A 23766-nucleotide genomic window follows, 5' to 3' on the forward strand; every position below is an offset into this window, starting at 1 on the left:
CTGTTTAGAGGATTAAATGATTTAATAATACATAAAATGCTTAGGACAGTGCTTGGAGTATTAAGTGTGCTCAATTAACTGGTAACCATTATTATGATTACTCTATAGTCATTTCTCAAAGGCTCAACCAGACAAATGCTAGAAATGGCTGTAGGGTGCTCACACTCTTGAAGAGTGGCACTCTAGCCCAGAGCACAGCCCCAGCTTGGAGGGTCACAATGACTTTGTTGGGTTGCGGGGTGGTCCATGGTTCCAGAAAACCAAATAGAAGGGTTCTTGGGAGTTCTAACCAGTTTCAGAAGGATTCTGACCCAACCAGGATCCCCCAAATAACTAGGAAAATTCCCCAAAAGGGTGGCTTGGGCTTAGCTCTATCTGGAGTTTCTAGTACAACAGAATTGCTGTATTACAGAATTGTTTGTGTATGGTCCGGAGGTGACCAGGAATGTTTAATTCAAACCCTCAGAATTATGTTTTACTGTGATTAAAATATATTTAAAAATTTCAAAAAATATACAGATAAATCCCCCAAGGAAGGATGTTCCACAAAAAGCAAGGACTTGGCCTGTTTTGTATGCTACTGAATCCTTGGCATCCCAATATAGTTCAATGCACGCAGTAAACATTCATTAAAGACCTTCTCAAAGGATGAATTCTTAGGAAATACATGTTTGTTGCTGAATTCATCTTTCCCCTTCTTTCCTTCTCTGCCCTATGAAACTGTATTTAAAGGGGTAATGCATTATCTGATATTACTAGCAGTAGTCTCAGATATGGTAATAAGAAATGTACATTTTAAAACTGTGATTTTTAAAAATCTCAATCTAATCCGTGTAACAGAAGCTGCTAATTACTGGTATTTTAGAAAATACAGATCCTGCTAATGCAGTACTTTAAGTTGTATAAAAAAAGTACATTAACCCATACAAGACACAATAACATTTTAAATATAATCTTAAGAGTTTTACAGACTATCCCACCAAATCCATTTTCCATGGAACTTAGGTTAAGTAAAATCATAAGAATATAGACTCCACTAACTTAGAATTTGTGATAATTCAAATACAGTATACATATAATACTTATACTTAGTAAAAACTTTGAAGTCATTTGTTCGTTTGTGAATACTGCAGGGTCTTATTTTGTTTTGTTTTGTTTTATTAATTATGGGGTCAAAAAATTCAAGATTCCTCAAATATGCCCTAAGAAGACTGCTTTGGCAAATCTTATATTTTACCATGACACTCTAATATGCAATGTGGCCAACTATGAATTAAAATAATTTCTTTAACATATTCCATTTTATCTACTAATATCATTTTACTATTTTGGCTTTAACGTGTACCACATGAGAATGGAATAACATGCTATCTCTTTAAATAATTTATGGTATAACCTGGAAAAACGATGGACAGTTGGAAATGGAAGTCTAATCTAATACCTACGTGACTTCAGCCAAGGCACTTAACCTCTCTGTGCCTCAGTTTTCTCATCTGTAACACTGAGATGATAATACACACCAGTCCTCAGAGAAATGTCAAGAAGATCAAATAAGAATATATATATAATCATTAATTTGTTTTTAATTTTAAGAGGATTATAATTTGGATTTTTTAAAATAAAGATTGGTCTTCCCTCAAATATTCTGAATTAGTAAGGAATAGGCCTTAAGCCTGGTTCTACTTGGCTATCTTTTCTGAATAAGTTTCTAACTGTGATTTAAGGTTTAATCATAACTGTTGAAAGCTGAGGTTACAATCTTTTTGGAATACTTCCTCCAAATCCAAATTATTTTAACACAGGAAACACAAAAAAATTGCGTAAATGTGAAGTTTGTGAACACCATAATTTACTTCAACTTACTCTTTTTTCCTACGACCATGAAAAAAACTGGCCCATTCAAAGCATGTCTTTTTGCTTCCAACCCAAAAAATGGAAGGAATACCAACTATGAGAGCCATCAGGTATTTCATCAGAAAGACAATCAGGTCTGGACGACTCATTTGAGTAACCTACAAGAAGGGAAAGAAAAATATCTTACATATATAAATAGAATTTTCTATTAAAGGCCATTATAAAATCTTTTAAATAAAATAAATAGTAAAATAATTCTACAAGTCTGATATTTTCACTTACACAGCTCTATAGTTAATTTTCTTGCTGTATGGAAAAGACACACTACTGAAAATTTGACAACAAATTTATGTTCTATATTTTGAGTTCTATAGTCTTATTAGCTCATATTGGATACCTTCTAAAGAAAAAGATTACTAATATAGAAAATAAACCATGAATAGGAATAGAGGCTCAAATAATACCTATATTATTCTTGGCCAATTTCGCTCATCCTATCATTGGTCATCACAATATACAATTAGGAAAGTGTTAATCTTTCCCCCCCATTTTATTAATTTCTGTTTTTATATTTAATATGCTCTTCCTTCTACCTACTTTCATGTTTACTTTGCTGGCTGTTTTCAAGCTTCCTTGTTAACCTATGAGTGAGTTTTTTAGTTTCTATTCAGATGAGTTTTTTTAAAAGTTCTCTTTATTGTTGATTTTAAGTTTGGTTACTGTGGTCATAGAATGTGGTCTATTTGATTCTGTTTACCTTAAATTTCGGGGACTTCTTTTGTGATTTAGGACACAGTCCATTTTTTAAAGTATTCCTCGTGTGCTCAAAAATAATGCTTACTCTCTATTTGTTGGGTACAAAATTTTCTATATGTATTAGATCAACTTTATTAGTTGTGTTGTTCAAATCTTCTATATAGGCATCCTTAGAGATATTGTAAGTCTAGTTCCAGACCACCACAATAAAGCAAATACCACAATAATGTGAGTCATGGGGATAATTTTGTTTCCCAGTGCATATAAAAGTTATGTTTACACTATAATGTAGTTGAATAAGTATGCGATATTTACTCATAAGTGTCTAAATAACAATGTTCGTACCTTAATTAAAAAATACTTTATTGCTAAAAAATGCCAACCATCACTTGAGCCTTCAGTGAGTTGTACTCTTTTTGTGTGGAGGGTCTCGCCTCGGTGTTGAAGGCTGCTGGCTGATTAGGGTGGGTGGCTGCTGAAGGCTGGGTGGCCATGACAATTTCTTAAAATAAGACCACAGTGAAGTGTGCCTCATCCATTGACTCTTCCTTTCATGGACAATTTCTCTGTAGCAGGCAATGCTGTTTGACAGCATTTTACCCAAAGTAGAACTTCTTTCAAAACTGGAGCTAATCCTCTCAAACCCTGCCACTGCTTTATCAACTAAGTTTATATAATATTCTAAATCCTCTGTTGTCATTTCAACAATCTTCACAGCATCTTCACCAGGAGTAGATTCCACCTTGAGAAATCAGTTTGTTCATGGTCACCCATAAAAAGCAACTCCTCATCCATTAAAGTTTTATCATGAGATTGTAGCAATTTAGTCACATCTTTAAGGCTGCACTTCTAATTCTAGTTCTCTTGCTACTTCCACTACATCTGCAGTTACTTCCTCCACTGAAGTCTTAAAGCCCTCCAAGTCATCCATGAGGGTTGAAATCAACTTCTTTCAAACTCCTGTTAATGTTGATATTTTGACCTCTTCCCATGAATCATGAATGTTCTTAATGGCATCCAGAATGGTGAATCCTTTCCAGAAGGTTTTCAATTGACTTTGCCCAGGTCCATCAGAGGAATCACTATCTATGGCAGCTATAGCCTCAAACAGTGTAATTTCTTATGGGAATTCCCTGGTGGTCCAATGGTTAGAACTTGGCGCTTTCACTGCAGTGGCCTGGGTTCAATCCCTGGTAGGGGAACTAAGATCCCACAAGCTGAGCAGCGTGTGACAAAAAAAAAAAAAAACAGTGTATTTCTTAAATAATAAAGACTTGAAAGTTGAAATTACTCCTTGATCTGTGGGCTGCAGAGTGGATGTTGGGTAGGCAGGCATGAAAACAACATTAATCTTGTACATCTCCATCAGAGCACTTGGGTGACCAGATGCATTGTCAATAAGCAGTAACATTTTCAAAGGAATCTTTTCTTTTCTGAGCAGTAGATCTCAACAGTGGGCTTCAGTAAACCATGTTGTAAACAGTTGTGCTGTCATCCAGACTTTGTTATTCCATTTAGAGAGCACAGGCAGAGTAGATTTAGCATAATTCAGAATGGTAAATGAACATTAGCTTCAACTTAAAACTCACCAGCTACATGAGCCCCTAACAAGAGAGTCACCCTGTCCTTTGACGCTCTCAAGCCAGGCACTGACTCCTCCCCTCTAGCTATGAAAGTCCTGGTGGCACCCTCTTCCAATATAAGACTTTCATCTACATTGAACATCTGTTGTTCAGTGCAGCCACCTTCACGAATTATCTGAGCTGGATCTTTTGGATAACTTGCTGCAGCTTCCACATCAGCACTTGCTGCTTCACCTTGCACTTTTATGTTATCGAGATGGCCTCTTTCCTTAAATCTCATGAATCAACGTCTGCTAGCTTCATACTTTTCTTCTGCAGCTTCCTCATCTCTCGGCCTTCATAGAATTGAAGAGAGTTAGGGCCTTGCTCTGGATTAGGCTTTGGTTTAAGGGAATGTTGTGGCTGGTTTGACCTTCTATCCAGACCATTAAAACTTTCTTTATATTGGCAATAAGGCTGTTCCACTTTATCATTAGTGTGTTCACTGGAATAGCACTTTTAATTTCCTTCGAGAACTTTCCCTTTGCATTCACAACTTGGCTAACTGTTTGGTTCAAGAGGCCTAACTTTTCCCCTGTTTCGACTTTCAACATGCCTTCCTCACTAAGCTTGATCATTTCTAGCTTTTCATTTCAAGTGAGAGATGTGCAACTCTCCCTTTCACTTGAACCCTTACAGACCATTGTAAGGTTAGCTGGCCTGATTTCAATATTGTTGTGTCTAAGCTAATAGGGAGGTCCAAGGAGAGCCTTTTATATGCATATGGAAACCAAAAAATTTGTGTGACTTGCTTTATTGTGATATTTGCTTTATTGCAGTGGTCCAGAACCAAACCTGCAATATCTCTGAGGTATGTCTGTAATGTGAGAATTACCAAAATGTGACATAGAGACAGGAAGTGAACAAATGCTGCTGGAAAAATGGTACCAATAGACTTGCTCAACACAGGGCTGCCACAAACCTTCAATTTGTAAAAAATGCAGTATCTGCAAAGCACAATAAAGCGAAGTTTAATAAAACAAGGTACACATGTTTTCTTGACTAATTTTCTGTTTACCTATCCATTTTAATAGAGGTATGCTAAACTGTGGGCTCATCAGTTTTCCTTCTAATTCTGTCATGTTTCTCTTTTAAGCCTATGTTAGGCGTTATATAAATGCTCTAGCTGCCCAATTTACTTTTTTAGTGCTCTTCACCTTTAACAGTATTTTATGTGACGTTAATATTGCCACATCAGCTTTTTACTTCATCATACCAGCACATCTTTAAGGTGTATCTTTTCCTATTTACCAATGTATTTCTTTCAAGTCTGTTTGGGTTATACTGCTGCTTTTAAACAATATATAGTTTACTCCTTCTAAAGTATAAACTCCATGAGGAGTTTTTTCCCCAATGGTTTTATCCCCAGAGCCTAGACCAGTGTCTGGCACATAGTTAAGTGCCCAATAAATACTCACATACATTACAATATATACTTATACTTCGTTTTATGAGAAAAAAATTACACTGAAAATTATTCAGCACTGCTAGAGACTGGTTCAAGATGGCAGAGTAGAAGGACGTGCACTCACTCCCTCTTGCGAGAGCACTGGAATCACAACTAACTGCTGAACAATCATCGACAGGAAGACACTGGAACTCACCAAAAAAGATACCCCACATCCAAAGACAGAGGAGACGCCACAATGAGACGGTAGGAGGGGCGCAATCACAATAAAATCGAATCCCATAACTGCTGGGTGGGTGATTCACAAACTGGAGAACACTTATACCACAGAAGTCCACTCACTGGAGTGAAGGCTCTGAGCCCCACATCAGGCTTCCCAACCTGGGGGACTGGCAACGGGAGGAGGAATTCCTAGAGAATCAGACTTTGAAGGCTAGCTGGATTTGATTGTAGGACTTCAACAGGACTGGGGAAAACAGAGACTCCACTCTTGGAGGACACACACAAAGTAGTGTGCAATTTGGGACCCAGGGGAAGGAGCAGTGACCCCAGGGGAGACTGAACCAGACCTACCTGCTAGTGTTGGAGGGTCTCCTGAAGAGGCAGGGGGTGGCTGTGTCTCACCATGAGGACAAGGACACTGGCAGCAGAAGTTCTGGGAAGTGCTCCTTGGTGTAAGCCCTCCCAGAGTCCGCCATTAGCCCCACCAAAGAGCCAGGTAGGCTCCAGTGTTGGGTCGCCTCAGGCCAAACAACCAACAGGGAGGGAACCCAGCTCCACCCATCAGGAGACAAGAGGATTAATGTTTTACTGAGCTCTGCCCACCAGAGCAACACCTAGATCTACCCACCACCAGTCCCTTCCATCAGGAAACTTGCACAAGCCTCTTAGATAGCCTCATCCACCAGAGGGTAGACAGCAGAAGCAAGAAGAACTACAATCCTGCAGCCTGTAGAACAAAAATCACATTCACAGAAAGAAAAACAAGATGAAAAGGCAGAGGGCTATGTACCAGATGAAGGAACAAGATAAAACCCCAGAAAAACAACTAAATGGAGATACGAAACCTTCCAGAAAAAAGAATTCAGAATAATGATGCTGAAGATGATCCAGGACCTCGGAAAAAGAATGGAGGCAAAGATCGAGCAGATGCAAGAAATGTTTAACAAAGACCTAGAAGAATTAAAGAACAAACAAACAGAGATGAACAACACAATAACTGAAATTAAAAATACACTACAAGGAAACAATAGCAGAATAACGGAGGCAAAAGAACGGATAAGTGACCTGGAAGACAGAATGGTGGAATTCACTGCTGCGGAACAGAATAAAGAAAAAAGAATGAAAAGAAATGAAGACAGCCTAAGAGACTTCTGGGACAACATTAAATGCAACCACATTCGCATTATAGGGGTCCCAGAAGGAGAAGAGAGAAAGAACCCGAGAAAATATTTGAAGAGATTATAGTCGAAAGTTTCCCTAACATGGGAAAGGAAATAGCCACCCAAGTCCAGGAAGCGCAGGGAGTCACAGGCAGGATAAACCCAAGGAGAAACACGCCGAGACACACAGTAATCAAATTGATAAAAATTAAAGACAAAGAAAGATTATTGAAAGCAACAAGGGAAAAACAACAAATAACATACAAGGGAACTCCCATAAGGTTAACAGCTGATTTCTCAGCAGAAACTCTACAAGCCAGAAGGGAGTAGCATGATATACTTAAAGTGATGAAAGGGAAGAACCTACAACCAAGATTACTCTACCCAGCAAGGATCTCATTTAGATTTGATGGAGAAATCAAAAGCTTTACAGACAAGCAAAAGCTAAGAGAATTCAGCACCACCAAACCAGCTTTACAACAAATGCTAAAGGAACTCCTCTAAGTGGGAAACACAAGAGAAGAAAAGTACCTACGAAAACAAACCCAAAACAATTAAGAAAATGGTCATAGGAACATACATATTAATAATTACCTTAAACGTGAATGGATTAAATGCTCCAACCAAAAGACACAGCCTTGTTGAATGGATACAAAGATAAGACCCATATATATGTTGTCTACAAGAGACCCACTTCAGACCTAGGGACACATACAGACTGAAAGGGAGGGGATGGAAAAAGATATTCCATGCAAATGGAAATCAAAAGAAAGCTGGAGTAGCAATACTCCTATCAGATAAAATAGACTTTAAAATAAAGAATGTTACAAGAGACAAGGAAGGACACTACATAATGATCAAGGGATCAATCCAAGAAGAAGATATAGCAATTATAAATATATATGCACCCAACATAGGAGCACCTCAGTACATAAGGCAACTGCTAACAGCTATAAAAGAGGAAATCAACAGTAACACAATAATAGTGGGGACTTTAACACCTCACTTACACCAACGGACAGATCATCCAAGCAGAAAATTAATAAGGAAACACAAGCTTTAAAATGACACAATAGACCAGATAGACTTAATTGATATTTATAGGACATTCCATCCAAAAACAGCAGATTACACTTTCTTCTCAAGTGCACACGGAACATTCTCCAGGATAGATCACATCCTGGGTCATAAATCAAGCATCAGTAAATTTAAGAAAATTGAAATCATATCCAGCATCTTTTCTGACCACAACGCTATGAGATTAGAAATGAATTACAGGGAAAAAAACGTAAAAAACACAAACACATGGAGGCTAAACAATACGTTACTAAATAACCAAGAGATCACTGAAGAAATCAAAGAGGAAGTCAAAAAATACCTAGAGACAAATTACAACGAAAACACAACGATCCAAAACCTATGGGATGCAGCAAAAGCAGTTCTAAGAGGGAAGGTTATAGCAGTACAAGCCTTCCTCAAGAAACAAGAAAAATCTCAAATAAACAATCTAACCTTACACCTAAAGGAACTAGAGAAAGAAGAACAAACAAAACCCAAAGTTACCAGAAGGAAAGAAATCATAAAGATCAGAGCAGAAATAAATGAAATAGAAACAAAGAAAACAATAGCAAAGATCAATAAAACTAAAAGCTGCTCCTTTGAGAATATAAACAAAATTGATAAACCATTAGCCAGACTCATCAAGAAAAAAAGGGAGAAGACTCAAATCAATAAAATTAGAAATGAAAAAGGAAAAGTTACAACAGACACCGCAGAAATACAAAGCATCCTAAGAGACTACTACAAGCAACTCTATGCCAATAAAATGGACAACCTGGAAGAAATGGACAAATTCTTAGAAAGGTATAACCTTCCAAGACTGAACCAGGAAGAAATAGAGACTATGAGCAGACCAATCACAAGTAATGAAATTGAAACTGTGATTAAAAATCTTCCAACAAACAAAAGTCCAGGACCAGATGGCTTCACAGGTCAATTCTATCAAACATTCAGAGAACAGCTAACACCTATCCTTCTCAAACTCTTCCAAAAAATTGCAGGGGAAGGAACACTCCCAAACTCATTCTATGAGGCTACCATCACCCTGATACCAAAACCAGACAAAGATACTACAAAAGAAGAAAATTACAGACCAATATCACTGATGAATATAGATGCAAAAATCCTCAACAAAATACTAGCAAACAGAATCCAACAACACATTAAAAGGATCATATACCATGATCAAGTGGGATTTATCCCAGGGATGCAAGGATTCTTCAGTATACACAAATCAATCAATGTGATACACCATATTAACAAACTGAAGAATAAAAACCATATGATCATCTCAACAGATGCAGAAAAAGCTTTTGACAAAGTTCAACACCCATTTATGATAAAAACTCTCCAGAAAGGGGGCATAGAGGGAACCTACCTCAACATAATAAGGGCCATATACAACAAACCCACAGCAAACATCATTCTCAATGGTAAAAAACTGAAAGCATTTCCTCTAAGATCAGGAACAAGACAAGGATGTCCACTCTCACCACTATTATTCAACATACTTTTGGAAGTCCTAGCCCGGGCAATCAGAGAAGAAAAAGAAATAAAAGGAATACAAATTGGAAAAGAAGAAGTAAAACTGTCACTGTTTGCAGATGACATGATACTATACATAGAGAATCCTAAAGATGCCAGCAGAAAACTAGTAGAGCTAATCAATGAATTTGGTAAAGTTGCAGGATACAAAATTAATGCACAGAAATCTCTTGCATTCCTATACACTAACGATGAAAAATCTGAAAGAGAAATTAAGGAAACACTCCCATTTACCACTGCAACAAAAAGAATGAAATACCTAGGAATAAACCTACCTAGGGAGACAAAAGACCTGTATGGAGAAAACTATAAGACACTGATGAAAGAAATTAAAGATGATACAAACAGATGGAGAGATATACCATGTTCTTGGATTGGAAGAATCAACATTGTGAAAATGACTATACTACCCAAAGCAATCTACAGATTCAATGCAATCCCTATCAAATTACCAATGGCATTTTTTACGGAACTAGAACAAATAATCTTAAAATTTGTAGGGAGACACAAAAGACCCCGAATAGCCAAAGCAGTCTTGAGGGAAAAAAATGGAGCTGGAGGAATCAGACTCCCTGACTTCAGACTATACTACAAAGCTACAGTAATCAAGACAATATGGTACTGGCACAAAAACAGAAACATAGATCAATGGACCAAGATAGAAAGCTCAGAGATAAACCCACACACCTATGGTCAACTAATCTATGACAAAGGAGGCAAGGATATACAATGGAGAAAAGACAGTCTCTTCAATAAGTGGTGCTGGGAAAACTGGACAGCTACATGTAAAAGAATGAAATTAGAACACTCCCTAACACTAAACACAAAAATAAACTCAAAATGGATTAGAGACCTAAATGTAAGACCGGACACTATAAAACTCTTAGAGGAAAACATAGGAAGAACACTCTTCGACATAAATCACAGCAAGATCTTTTTTGATTCACCTCCTAATGGAAATAAAAACAAAATGGAATGGAAATAAAAACAAAAATAAACAAATGGGACCTAATGAAACTTAAAAGCTTTTGCAAAGCAAAGGAAACTACAAACAAGATGAAAAGACAACCCTCAGAATGGAAGAAAATATTTGCAAATGAATCAATGGACAAAGGATTAATCTCCAAAATATATAAATAGCTCATGCAGCTCAATATTAAAAAAACAAACAACCCAATCAAAAAATGGGCAGAAGACCTAAATAGATATTTCTCCAAAGAAGACATACAGATGGCCAAGAAGCACATGAAAAGCTGCTCAACATCACTAATTATTAGAGAAATGCAAATCAAAACTACAATGAGGTATCACCTCACACCAGTTACAATGGGCATCATCAGAAAATCTACAAACAACGAATGCTGGAGAGGGTGTGGAGAAAAGGGAACCCCTCTTGCACTGTTTGTTGGTGGGAAGGTAAATTGATACAGCCGCTATGGAGAACAGTATGGAGGTTCCTTAAAAAACTAAAAACAGAATTACCATATGACCCAGCAATCCCACTACTGGGCATATACCCAGAGAAAACCATAATTCAAAAAGACACATGCACCCAAATGTTCACTGCAGCACTATTTACAATAGCCAGGTCATGGAAGCAACTTAAATGCTCATCAACAGACGAATGGATAAAGAAGATGTGGTACATATATACAATAGAATATTACTCAGCCATTAAAAGGAACGAAATTGCATCATTTGTAGAGACATGGATGGATCTAGAGACTGTCATACAGAGTGAAGTAAGTCAGAAAGAGAAAAACAAATATCATATATTAACGCATATATGTGGAACCTAGACAAATGGTACAGATGAACCAGTTTGCAAGGCAGAAATAGAGACACAGATATAGAGAACAAATGTATGGACACCAAGGGGGTAAAGCGGCGGGGGTGGTGGTGGTGGTGTGATGAATTGGGAGACTGGGATTGGCATATACTAATATGTATATAATGGAAAACTAATAAGAACCTTCTGTATAAAAAAAATAAATAAAATTCTAAAATTCAAAAAAAACCAGTCTAAATGAGCAACAACAGCAAAGGGGACAAGTAAATACGGATTATTTTGCAACCGCTAAAGATCGTAAATATGGAAACCATGTAGCAACTTGGAAAATAGCTTATAGGGTAATGTTACTTGAAGTAACCAGGATACATATGTATGCATACACCATAATTCAACTATTTTAAATTATGTTTTCAAAATGAGACAAAAGGAAAACTAAAAACAATATGGTTAGAGAGTGAGATTATGAGGCTTTCATTTCTTTTTAAAGTTTGCTCTAATGCACTATTTTGTTTGTGCTATAAATAAAAATCAAGGTGGAGTAGTATAAAAAAAAATTATTCAGCACCTCCATCTCCTTGAACAAGATTATGCTCCTAGCACACTTTAGCTACCTATCCTCCTCGCTATTATGTTCCAGACATTCAGAACAACCTTTACAAAAAGAACTGGTTCTGTTATTATTGTTAATTAACTTTGCCAAAAGGTACACTCCACTCCTGTCTTTGGGGTTCTCTTTTCTTCTTGCTAAAGGATGCCCTTTAGAAATTCTTACAGATAGGGTATGCCAGAGATAAATTATTTTAGTCTTTGCCCAAAAATGTCTTTATTTTGTCCTCAATCTTGAATGGTGGTTTAGATGGATAAACTCATCATCTCTCAGCATTTTAAAGACATTAGTTCATTATCTTCTAGCTTCTATGGTTGCTGTCGAAAAGCTTGTGTAATTGATAATCTTTTGGAGATTTATTTGTTCTCTCTGGTAGCTTTTAAGTTTGTCTCTATCCTTCTGTCTTATAGTTGCAATGAATGTTTCTCATTGTGATTGGTTTTTATTTGTCCTGCTTAGTATGCAGACTGTACTTTTAATCTGAGAACTCAAGTTTTCAATTCTGAAAAATTCAGACATTAGCGCTTTAGTTATCACTTCTTAGTCATTCTTATGGCCCCCTGTTCTAGAACTCCCACAAGATGTATATTGAAGTCCCTCAACCTAATTTTTTAAATATCTTTTAATGGCATAATCAGATAATTTTGAGTATTTTATGTCTCTCTACATTCTGCATTCTGGGTGATCTCTTCAGAACAATTTTCCATTTCACTAATTCGCTCTTCAGTCATGTCTACTTTAGAGTTCATTCCATCTATTGACTTAATTACCATAACTTCATTTCTAAGCTAATTGGTTTTTATATTTGTCTATTCTTATTTCATTTCTGCTAATTTACCATAATTTCTTATTCCTTTAAAGTGGTTTTTATTATTTATCTTTTGAAGAATCCTAAACATACTTACTTTAAAAATAAGTCTTTAAAATTTTTTTGTATTATTTTTATTTCATCTGGGAGTGAATCCATCTTCTGATTGTTTTTATTGGACGTCTTTCTAGGTTTTGCTTTTTTGTTTCATTGTGCTTTGGAATTTTAGTTTACAGATCTTGCATGAGAGAGTTCTCCCTCTGTCTTTCTCTCTCTCTCACTCCCTCCATATATCTCACCTGTTTCATTCCTGTTCATCTTCACCAGTACCCATGAGGCCCTAGTTAAAAACCAAGTCTAATATTCTTGACTGCACACTCCAGACATTATCAGGTACTGCAGGTTCAGGTACCGAGTCATTGCAGTTTGGCCCTCCCACATCTCTAGATAAGTATTTTAAGTATTTTTATACTAAATACAGCTTCAGGGAACAGTTGTACCTTTTAAACAACTTCCTTTCATGAGCAGGAGAGTCCCATTTCCAATTCCTACTTTTAACCAGTGCACCTAGTTCTGGTCCTGACTCCCATGTGACACTTTTACCTCCCTATATCCCATAAAAACTGAATGCCCTAGCCACCTCCAGCCACTGCAGACCTAGATTCTAGTAGCCCCTGTTTTTATCTCTAGTCATCATTTTGCATTTCTACTCTACAAATTAGTTTATTTTGCCTTTTAGCCTGACTCTGTTTAAAATTTTTTCTTATTACATTTTATCTCTAACTGGCACATGATTATAGTTGGACTGGTAAGTTCAAAACATGGAACTTAAACCACAGTCATAACCGGCAGCTAAGGTGTAATTCCTCTAGGATTTACATAAAAGTCAAACAACAAATATTTATGGACTATCTACTACTCTAAGAATAATGCTATTCAAAAAGCCCCATGAGACTTATAAACAGAAGTAAGGTTTGACAAGTGTTCACACCAAGCTGATAATCTAGATGAAAATACAAATTAAAGAAACCATAGAATAGTTAAGAACTAAAATTAAGAAGAGTCACTAAAAGCAGGATCACCTAATCTATGACAAAGGAGGCAAGAATATACAATGGAGAAAAGATAGTCTCTTCAATAAGTGGTGCTGGGAAAACTGGACAGCTACATGTAGAAGAATGAAATTAGAACATTCTCTAACACCATACACAAAAATAAATCAAAATGGATTAGAGACCTAAATGTAAGACTGGATACTATAAAACTCTTAGAGGAAAACACAGGCAGAACACTCTCTGACATAAATAGCAGCAAGATCTTTTTTGATCCACCTCTGAGAGTAATGAAAATAAAAACAAAAATAAACAAATGGGACCTAATTAAACTTAAAAGCTTTTGCACAGCAAAGGAAACCATTAACAAAATGAAAAGAAAACCCACAGAATGGGAGAAAATATTTGCAAACGACGTGACCGACAAGGGATTAATCTCCAAAATATACAAACAGCTCATGCAGCTCAATATCAAAAAAAACAAACAACCCAATCAAAAACTGGGCAGAAGATCTAAATAGACATTTCTCCAAAGAAGACATACAGATGGCCAAGAGGCACATGAAGACATGCTCAACATCACTAATTATTAAAGAAATGAAAATCAAAACTACAAAGAAGTATCACCTCACACCAGTTAGAATGGCCATCATCAAAAAAATCTACAAACAATAAATGCTGGAGAGGGTGTGGAGAAAAGGGAACCCTCTTACACTATTGGTGGGAAAATAAACTGGTACAGCCACTATGGACAACAGTATGGAGATTCCTTAAAAAACTAAAAACAGTGCTATCATATGATCCAGCAATCTCACTCCTGGGGATATATCTGGAGAAAACCATAATTCAAAAGGATATATGCACCCCAATGTTCACTGAAGCACTATTTACAATACCCAGGACATGGAAGCAACCTAAATGTCCATCAACGGAGGAATGGATAAAGATGTGGTACATACATACAGTGGAATATTACTCAGCCATAAAAAAGAGCGAAATAAAGCCATTTGCAGTGACATGGATGGACCTAGAGATTGTCATACTGAGTGAAGCAAGTCAGACAGGAAAGACAAATATATGATACCGCTTATATGTGGAATCTAAAAAAATGGTACAAAGGAACCTATTTACAAAACAGAAACTGAGTCACAGATGTAGAAAACAAACTTATGGTTACCAAGGGGGAAAGGGTGGGGGAAGGATAAATTGGGAGACTGGGATCGACATCTACACACTACTATATGTAAAACAGATAACTAATAAGAACCTACTGTATAGCACAGGGAACTCTATTCAACACTCTGTAATGACCTATATGGGAATAGAAAATGAAAAAGAGTTGGATATATGTATATGTATAACTGACTCACTTTGCTGTACAGCAGAAACTAACACAACATTGTAAATCAACTATACTTCTATAAAAAAATAATTAAAAATTAAAAAAAAAGAATCACTAAAGTAGATCACAAATAACCTTCTCATTAACAAATACAATGGCTTCTTGTTGGCTTGCTTTTTTTTTTTAAACACTTCTACATAGTATCAGTTATTGATGACCATCTCATACTTCACAAAACTTTCATCTTCCCAGCTTCTATGATACTGCATAGTCGGGTTTAATCTCCTAACCAGGCATTACCCTTTCTTCTTGATCTCTTACTCCTGCTCTACTATCCTTTTGTCCCCCACTACCCTCTATATAGGTGTTCTTAAAGTCACTCCTTGATTCTCTCTTTATACTTTCAACTTATCATTTAGACTTAGAAGTCATCTAGTCTTACTCTTTACCTAACAAATTAATTTGCTTTTAATTTAGTTGTTCTATGAATATAATCAGTACAGTGGTTATGATAAAAATACAAAGTTGTCTCTTCCATGTTCAAACAGCTCTAGCCATTCTGCCCATCTGTCCTAGTTCTGTCCTCTGGAGCTATAGAGAATAAGATTAGTCAATTTAATAAGATACCCTTAAAAGAAAGAAAATTAAAAAAAAAACAAAACACTAGTATAATAACTGGGAACAAAGAGACAAAAAGACTATCCAGAAAATCCAAGAGAAACTGAAAAACAAAAAGAAACAATCAAAGGATTCAGTAACTAAGTTGGACAAGATTAATATGCAAAAATTGAATGTTTTCCTATATACCACCAATAACCAGAAAAGAAACATAATGAAAACAATTTCATTTATAATATCAACAAAAACTATAAAACACCTAGGAATAAACCTAACAAGAAAGAAAAAGAAAATAATAAAACGCTATCAAAGGACATAGAAAAAAACTGAAGTAAATGGATAAATACTTCATATTTCTATATGGAAATATTCAATGATTTAAAGATATCAATTCAATTATCCCCCAAATTAATCCTATAAAGTTGATGCAATCCAAAAAGATCAGTAGGATTTTTCACAGAACATGGGAAGTTAAGTATATGATAAAAGTATTTCAAATAAATGGGGAAAAGATAGACTATTTAATAAGTGACGTTGAAATGGTTGGCAGTCTACCTGGAAACAAAACAATTTAGACACCACCTCACACAATAAAGAAAAATAAAATCTAGACAGATAAAAGCAAATTATAAAAGTATGAAAAGAATTAAGAACATTTTTATAATGGGTGCAGAAGGCCCTTTTTAAAGAGTAATATGAAATAAAGAAGTTAAAAAAGGAAAAGATAGACAGTTTTGATTATTAAAAACTTAAAACTTCTGCAGAACAAGAAACCATAAGTCAAATTAGTAGACTAATAGTTAACTAAGAATATTAACTGTGTTATCCATCAATAAAGTAAAAAGAAATGGAAGGAATTAATGAAAATAAAAGAAGAAATTAAGTAATTTCAAGACCAAAAAACAAATTAATAAACCCCAAACTTCAATATTTGAAAAAAAAATTCTCTAGCCTGATCAAAACAACAAAGGGACAAAAACAGCAAATACACACACACACATGCACACACATATACACGCACACACACGCAGAGAAATGATAATAAGTAAAAAATTACAAAGAGAACAAAACTAAAATAATCTTAAGAGATTACTTTGCTCAATTCCATTTCAATAAACTTAAAAATTAATGAAAACAAATGACAGAAAAATATTTAAAAAACTGATTCCAGAAGCAAGAACACTGCACCTAACTCAACATACTCTATAAAACAATAAAACTATATATGTCTCATTTATGAACTTGTATGCAAACAGAATTCAACAGCAAATTCAAAGAATAAGTCATGACCAAATACAGAAATGCAAGGACAGTTCAATATTAGGAAACTGATTTATAAATTCAACACATTGTTGGATCAACAGGAAAATATATACAATCATTTTCACATATGCCAAAAAGGCATTTGATAAAATTAAGAATCTATTCTTGGCTTTTAAATACTGTAATAAAATACATACAGATGATGAATAAGCTCTTAAGGTGACAAAATAATTCTATCATGCTTAACGGGAACACCAAAGGCACTAAATATCTGCATTAAAGTCAGGAATACAAGAAGAGTATTTACCACCACCACTCTCGTTTTTTTCTGGTGAGCTTATTTTTTTTTCCTTTTTTAAATTTTTGTTGGAGCATAGTTGCTTTACAATGTTGTGTTAGTTTCTACTGCACAGCAGAGTCAATCAGCCATATGTATACACATATCCCCTCTTTTTTGCATTTCCTTCCCATTTAGGTCACCACCACCACTCTTAACCTTGTTTCAACAGTTCTAACAGACTGCAATTAAACAAAAGAAATAAATTAAGGGTATAAAAACTACAAAGAGGGAGATACAATTATTACTATTTATAAATAATAATAATTTTATCCCTGGAAAAGCTGAGAATAAAGTAAAAACTACTATATATCATAAGGAAGGTCACTAGGTAAAAAGTAAAATACAGAAATCATATATACATATATACGATCATATATATATCAGTTAGTAGGTAAAAGAAAGAAAAGTCTTCATTTGCCATTGTTATGGGTCCTCCTAAAATTCACATGTTGAAACCCTAACTCCCAGTACCTCAGAATGTGATTTATTAGAGATAGAGCCTTTAAAGAGGTAATTAAGGTTAAATGAGGTTATATGGGTGAGCCCTAAACCAATCTGATTGACGTCCTTATAAGAAGAGGAAATTTGGACCCATAGATACCAGGGATGCACCATGTGAGAAAAGATCATATGAGGAAAAAGACCGCCAGAAAAAACCATGTGAGGAAATACTAAGAGAGTGGCCCCCACAAGCCAAGAAGAAAGGCCTCAGAGGAAATGGACCATGCCGGCACCTTGAGCTTAGACTTCCAGTCTCCAAAACGGTGAGAAAATAAATTTCTGTTGTTTAAGCCACCCAGTCTGTGGTACCTTGTTATGGTAGCCCTAGCAGACGAATACAACCATAGTAACAAAAGAGATAAAACACCTAGGAATACATTTAATAAGAAAAATGAGTGATGTATTTGAAGAAGCTTTAAAACATATTTCCTTTAAAGTGTTCTTTGCTAGAATCACTATCATAAAAATGCAAAATCTCCTTGATTTAGTCATAAATTTGAACACAGTTCCAATAAAAATACCAACATAGTTATCTGAATTAAACAGGATGATACTAAATTTCGTACAGAAAAACAAACAAGCAAGACTTAACAGGAAAATGCTGAAAGAGAAGAGAAATAGATCATTAAGCTTTAATAAAATTGTGTTATACTGGGGCATAGGCAAACAGTTTTAGTATTTATTTTATGTGATATTTCAAACCATTCAGAAAAAGATGAATTATTCAACAAACGGATTCTAGATAAGCATCTAGAAAAAAATAACACTGAAGCCATACCATATCTCATACCAAGATGAATTCCAAGTAGATCAAAAATTCAAATGAAAAAAAAAAAATTAACAACAAAAAAGAAGCCATTAAGTTCAAGATGAAAGCACTTATATACTTGGGGTGGAGAATGACTTTCTAGGTATGACACAAAATCTAGAAGCTGTAAAAGTAATCATAGACAAATCTGTCTACATAAAGTCCTGACATTTCTGCATGGCCACAACACTCAAAAGACAATTTAAGGGCTTCCCTGGTGGCGCAGTGGTTGAGAATCTGCCTGCTAATGCAGGGGACACGGGTTCGAGCCTTGGTCTGGGAGGATCCCACATGCCGCGGAGCAACTAGGCCCGTGAGCCACAACTACTGAGCCTGCGCGTCTGGAGCCTGTGCTCCGCAGCGGGAGAGGCCACGATAGTGAGAGGCCCGCGCACCGCAATGAAGAGTGGCCCCCGCTTGCCGCAACTGGAGAAAGCCCTCGCACAGAGGTGAAGACCCAACACAGCCAAAAATAAAAATTAATTAATTAAAGTTATTAAAAACAAAATTAGTAGCCTTTATTTAAAAAAAAAAAAGACAATTTAAAAGCTCACACAAAATTGCTGTGAAAAATTGTTGCAAAAGATATATTGTTAAATTATGGTAGATAAAAGGGCTAATTTTGTTAATAAATAAAGAACTACAAATACAGTCCCCTCCCATGGTATCTTTGGGGGACTGGTTTCAGGACCTCTCATGGGTACCAAATTCCACAGATGCTCAAATCCCTCATATAAAATGGCACAGTATTCTCATTTAACCTACACACATCCTCCTGTGTGCGTTAAATAATTTCTAGATTATTTATAATACCTAATACAATATAAATGTCATGTAAACAGTTGTAAATACAATGCATTGATAAATAGTTGCTGGTGCACTGCAAATTTAAGTTTTGCTTTTTGAAACTTCCTGGAATTTTTTTTCCCAGATATTTTTAATCTGAGGTTGGATGAATCCATGGATGCAGAACCCATGGATATGGAGGGCCGACTGTAAATATAAGTCCACCACCTAAAGAAAAATAGGCAAAAGATATCGATAGCTTGCAGAAAATGAAATCTAAATATAAGAGCTCAGTCTCACTCATAGTTTAAAAAAATTAAAATTACATGCTAATTCTATTTTTTAGTCTATCAGATAAGTCTCATAGGCCATTTTATTAGCAAATGTGTGGTAAAAATACAGTCGACCCTTGAACAACACGGGTTTGAACTGCACAGACCACTTATACACAAATTTTTTTCAATAAATACATACTACAGTACTAAAAAGTTATACACAGATTTTCCACTACATGGGGGGTCAGCATCCCTAACCCTTGCATTGTTCAAGGTTCAGCTGTAGTCTCATATATTGGAGATGGTAACAGAAATTCATACAACCTCTATAAAAAACAATTTAGTAATGTTTATCAAAATTATACCTTTTATGAAACTAATACATGTCAATTATATCTCAATAAAATATTACATTGATAAAGCAATCCTTTTAAAAATTTATGATACAACTATATCACATATATGTAAATCTATTCATACATAAACAGATTGTTTGCAATAGCAAGATACTAGAAACAATGTGGTTTATTCAGTCAGTGGCATATTATGAGGTCATAAAAAACACTAAGGAAGCCTTTTCTCTTTAGGTATTGATCTCTAACATATACTGTCAAATGACAAAAGCAAGATGAAGTGTGTAAAGTAGTTACTACTGAGTAAAAAAGAGGGAGATAGGGGCTTCCCTGGTGGCGCAGTGGTTGAGAGTCTGCCTGCCAATGCAGGGGGCACGGGTTCGAGCCCTGGTCTGGGAGGATCCCACATGCCGCGGAGCAACTGGGCCCGTGAGCCACAACTGCTGAGCCTGCGTGTCTGGAGCCTGTGCTCCGCAATGGGGGAGGCCGCGATGGTGAGAGGCCTGCGCACCGCGGTGAGGGGTGGTCCCCGCTTGCTGCAACTGGAGAGGGCCCTCGCACAGAAACGAAGACCCAACACAGCCAAAAATAAACAAATAAATTAATTAAAAAAAAAAAAGAGGGAGATAAAGAATATACTTGCTTTTCAAAAACAGAAATATAGATCAATGGAATACAATAGAAAGCCCAGAGATAAACCCACGCACATATGGTCACCTTATCTTTGATAAAGGAGGCAAGAATATACAATGGAGAACAGAAAGCCTCTTCAATAAGTGGTGCTGGGAAAACTGGACAGCTACATGTAAAAGAATGAAATTAGAACACTCCCTAACACCATATACAAAAATAAACTCAAAATGGATTAAAGACCTAAATGTAAGGCCAGACACTATAAAACTCTTAGAGGAAAACATAGAGAACACTCTATGACATAAATCACAGCAACATCCTTTTTGACTCACCTCCTAGAGAAATGGGAAAAAAAATAAACAAATGGAATTTAATAAAACTTAAAAGCTTTTACACAGCAAAGGAAACCATAAACAAGACGAAAAGACAACCCTCAGAATGGGAGAAAATATTTGCAAATGAAGCAACAGACAAAGGATTAATCTCCAAAATATACAAGCAGCTCAATATCAAAAAACCAAACAACCCAATCCAAAAATGGGCAGAAGACCTAAATAAATATTTCTCCAAAGAAGACATACAGATTGCCAACAAACACATGAAAGGATGCTCAACATCACTAATCATTGGAGAAATGCAAAACAAAACTACAATAAGGTATCACCTCACACTGGTCAGAATGGCCATCATCAAAAAAATCTACAAACAATAAATGCTGGAGAGGGTGTGGAGAAAAGGGAACCCTCTTGCACTGTTGGTGGGAATGTAAATTGATACAGCCACTATGGAGAACAGTACGGAGGTTCCTTAAAAAACTAAAAATAGAACTACCATATGACCCAGCAATCCCACTACTGGGCATATACCCTGAGAAAACCATAATTCAAAAAGAGTCATGTACCACAATGCTCACTGCAGCACTATTTACAATAGCCAGGACACGGAAGCAACCTAAATGCCCATCAACAGATGAATGGATAAAGGAGAAGTGGCAATAGCCAGGACACGGAAGCAACCTAAATGCCCATCAACAGATGAATGGATAAAGGAGAAGTGGCACTTATATACAATGGAATATTACTCAGCCATAAAAAGAAATGAAATTGAACTATTTGTAGTGAGGTGGATGGACCTAGAGTCTGTCATGCAGAGTGAAGTAAGTCAGAAAGAGAAAAACAAATACCATATGCTAACACATATCTATGGAATCTAAAAAAAAAAAAAAGTGGTTCTGATGAACCTAGGGGCAGGATAGGAGTAAAGACGCAGATGTAGAGAATGGACTTGAGGACACAGGGAGGGGGAAGGGTAAGCTGGAACGAAGTAAGAGAGTAGCACTGACATATATACACTACCAAATGTAAAATAGCTAGCTACTGGGAAGCAGCTGCATCGTGCAAGGAGATCAGCTCGGTGCTTTGTGACCACCTAGAGGGGTGGGATAAGGAAGGTGGGAGGGAGACACAAGAGGGAGGGGATATGGGGATATGGGGATATATGTATGCATACAGCTGATTCACTTTGTTATATAGCAGAAACTAACACAACACTGTAAAGCAATTATACTCCAACAAAGATGTTAAATAAAAAAGAGAAAAAAAAAGAGACACAGATGCAGAGAGCAAACGTATGGACACCAAAGGGGGAAAGCGGGGGGGGGGGGGGGGGGCGGCAATGATGGTGGTGGGATGAATTGGGAGATTGGGATTGACATATACACACTAATATGTATAAAACAGAGTAAGAACCTGCTGTATAATAAATAAATAAATAAATAAGAAAAAAAAGAACCTACTTGCTTTTATATTCATAAACATCTCTGAAATGATACACAAATTCCTTGTAACATTCAAGTTACCCTTGAAAAGGGTACTGGGAAACTGGGAAATACAGGTATAAACAGAGGGGAGACCTTTTCCCATATACTTATGTAACTTTGGGGTTTTAAACCACATGCATATATTATCTTTTTAAAAATTTTAAGAATAAAAGAAGTACAGAGAACTTAATTTTTTTTTTAAGTATGAGCATTCCAAATACAAAAATAAGAGTTGGGTGGCGTATGAGGAAATATCTTCATTGTTGGGGAGGGGGAGTACAAATTGGTATAATCTTTCTGGCAAATAATCTTGTAATACTTATCAAAAATTTAAATGTGTACACCATTTAATCCAGAAATTCTATTTCAAGAAATACACCCTAAAGAAATAATAGATTAATAATAGGGGATTATTTAAATATGGTGCATCCAAATAACCAAATAAGTAGCCATTCAGAAATGATAATGTAAAGTGAAAAAAGGAAGTAACAGACAGTGGTGTGCTGGTAAATGTTTAACTGGCTTTCTAGATGAAGGGAAGCCCTGGTTTGTAGCATCTGCCACTTTCTGTGGTATAAATACACCAACCATGGCTATTTCAAAGTGATATCACTGAACATGAAGTCATGTAGAAATGTGCACAACTGTCTCTTGTGAGCCAGCCCTAGTATGCTACTAGGTGTAGACTACTGTATCAAATATAATCACATTTTTGTTTTAAGATTATACGTAATATCCATAACACAACATATTATTTATACATGTATCAAATATGACTTTTTGGTGTGTTTTGTTACATACCACAATGCATTGTTCTGGTCATCTATTGCTGTGTAAGAAACCACACCAAAATGGTTTTAATGGCTTAAAACAAAAATTTATTATCTCTAACAGTTCTGTGAGTTGACTAGGCTCAGCTGGGTGACTTTCACTTGGGTTCTCACATGTAGTTGCAGTCAGACGACAGCTGGGGCTAGAATCATCTGAATGTAAGACAGAGCTGGACATACATATAAAGATGACTTCTTCACTCAAATGTCTGGCATCTTAACTAGCACTGCTGGAAAGGTGGGAGCTGGCTAGGGATCTCTCTCCATCTTTCTTTCCCTTCATGCAGCCTTTCCAATATGACTAGATTGGGAG

At 36.0% G+C, this 23766-nt stretch overlaps 1 protein-coding gene across 3 annotated transcripts in view; it reads right to left on the minus strand.

Moving 5' to 3' along the window:
- Positions 1 to 23766, minus strand: part of FZD3 (frizzled class receptor 3) — a 106505-nt gene that overhangs the window by 18503 nt on the left and 64236 nt on the right. For all 3 annotated transcript variants that reach the window (XM_057548953.1, XM_057548954.1, XM_057548955.1), the window contains one exon: positions 1864 to 2012. In XM_057548953.1, coding sequence (XP_057404936.1) covers positions 1864 to 2012 — 149 coding nt within the window. The remainder of the gene's footprint in view (positions 1 to 1863; positions 2013 to 23766) is intronic.

Source organism: Balaenoptera acutorostrata, chromosome 6, assembly GCF_949987535.1.
Source record: "Balaenoptera acutorostrata chromosome 6, mBalAcu1.1, whole genome shotgun sequence".
Lineage (NCBI taxonomy): Eukaryota > Metazoa > Chordata > Mammalia > Artiodactyla > Balaenopteridae > Balaenoptera > Balaenoptera acutorostrata.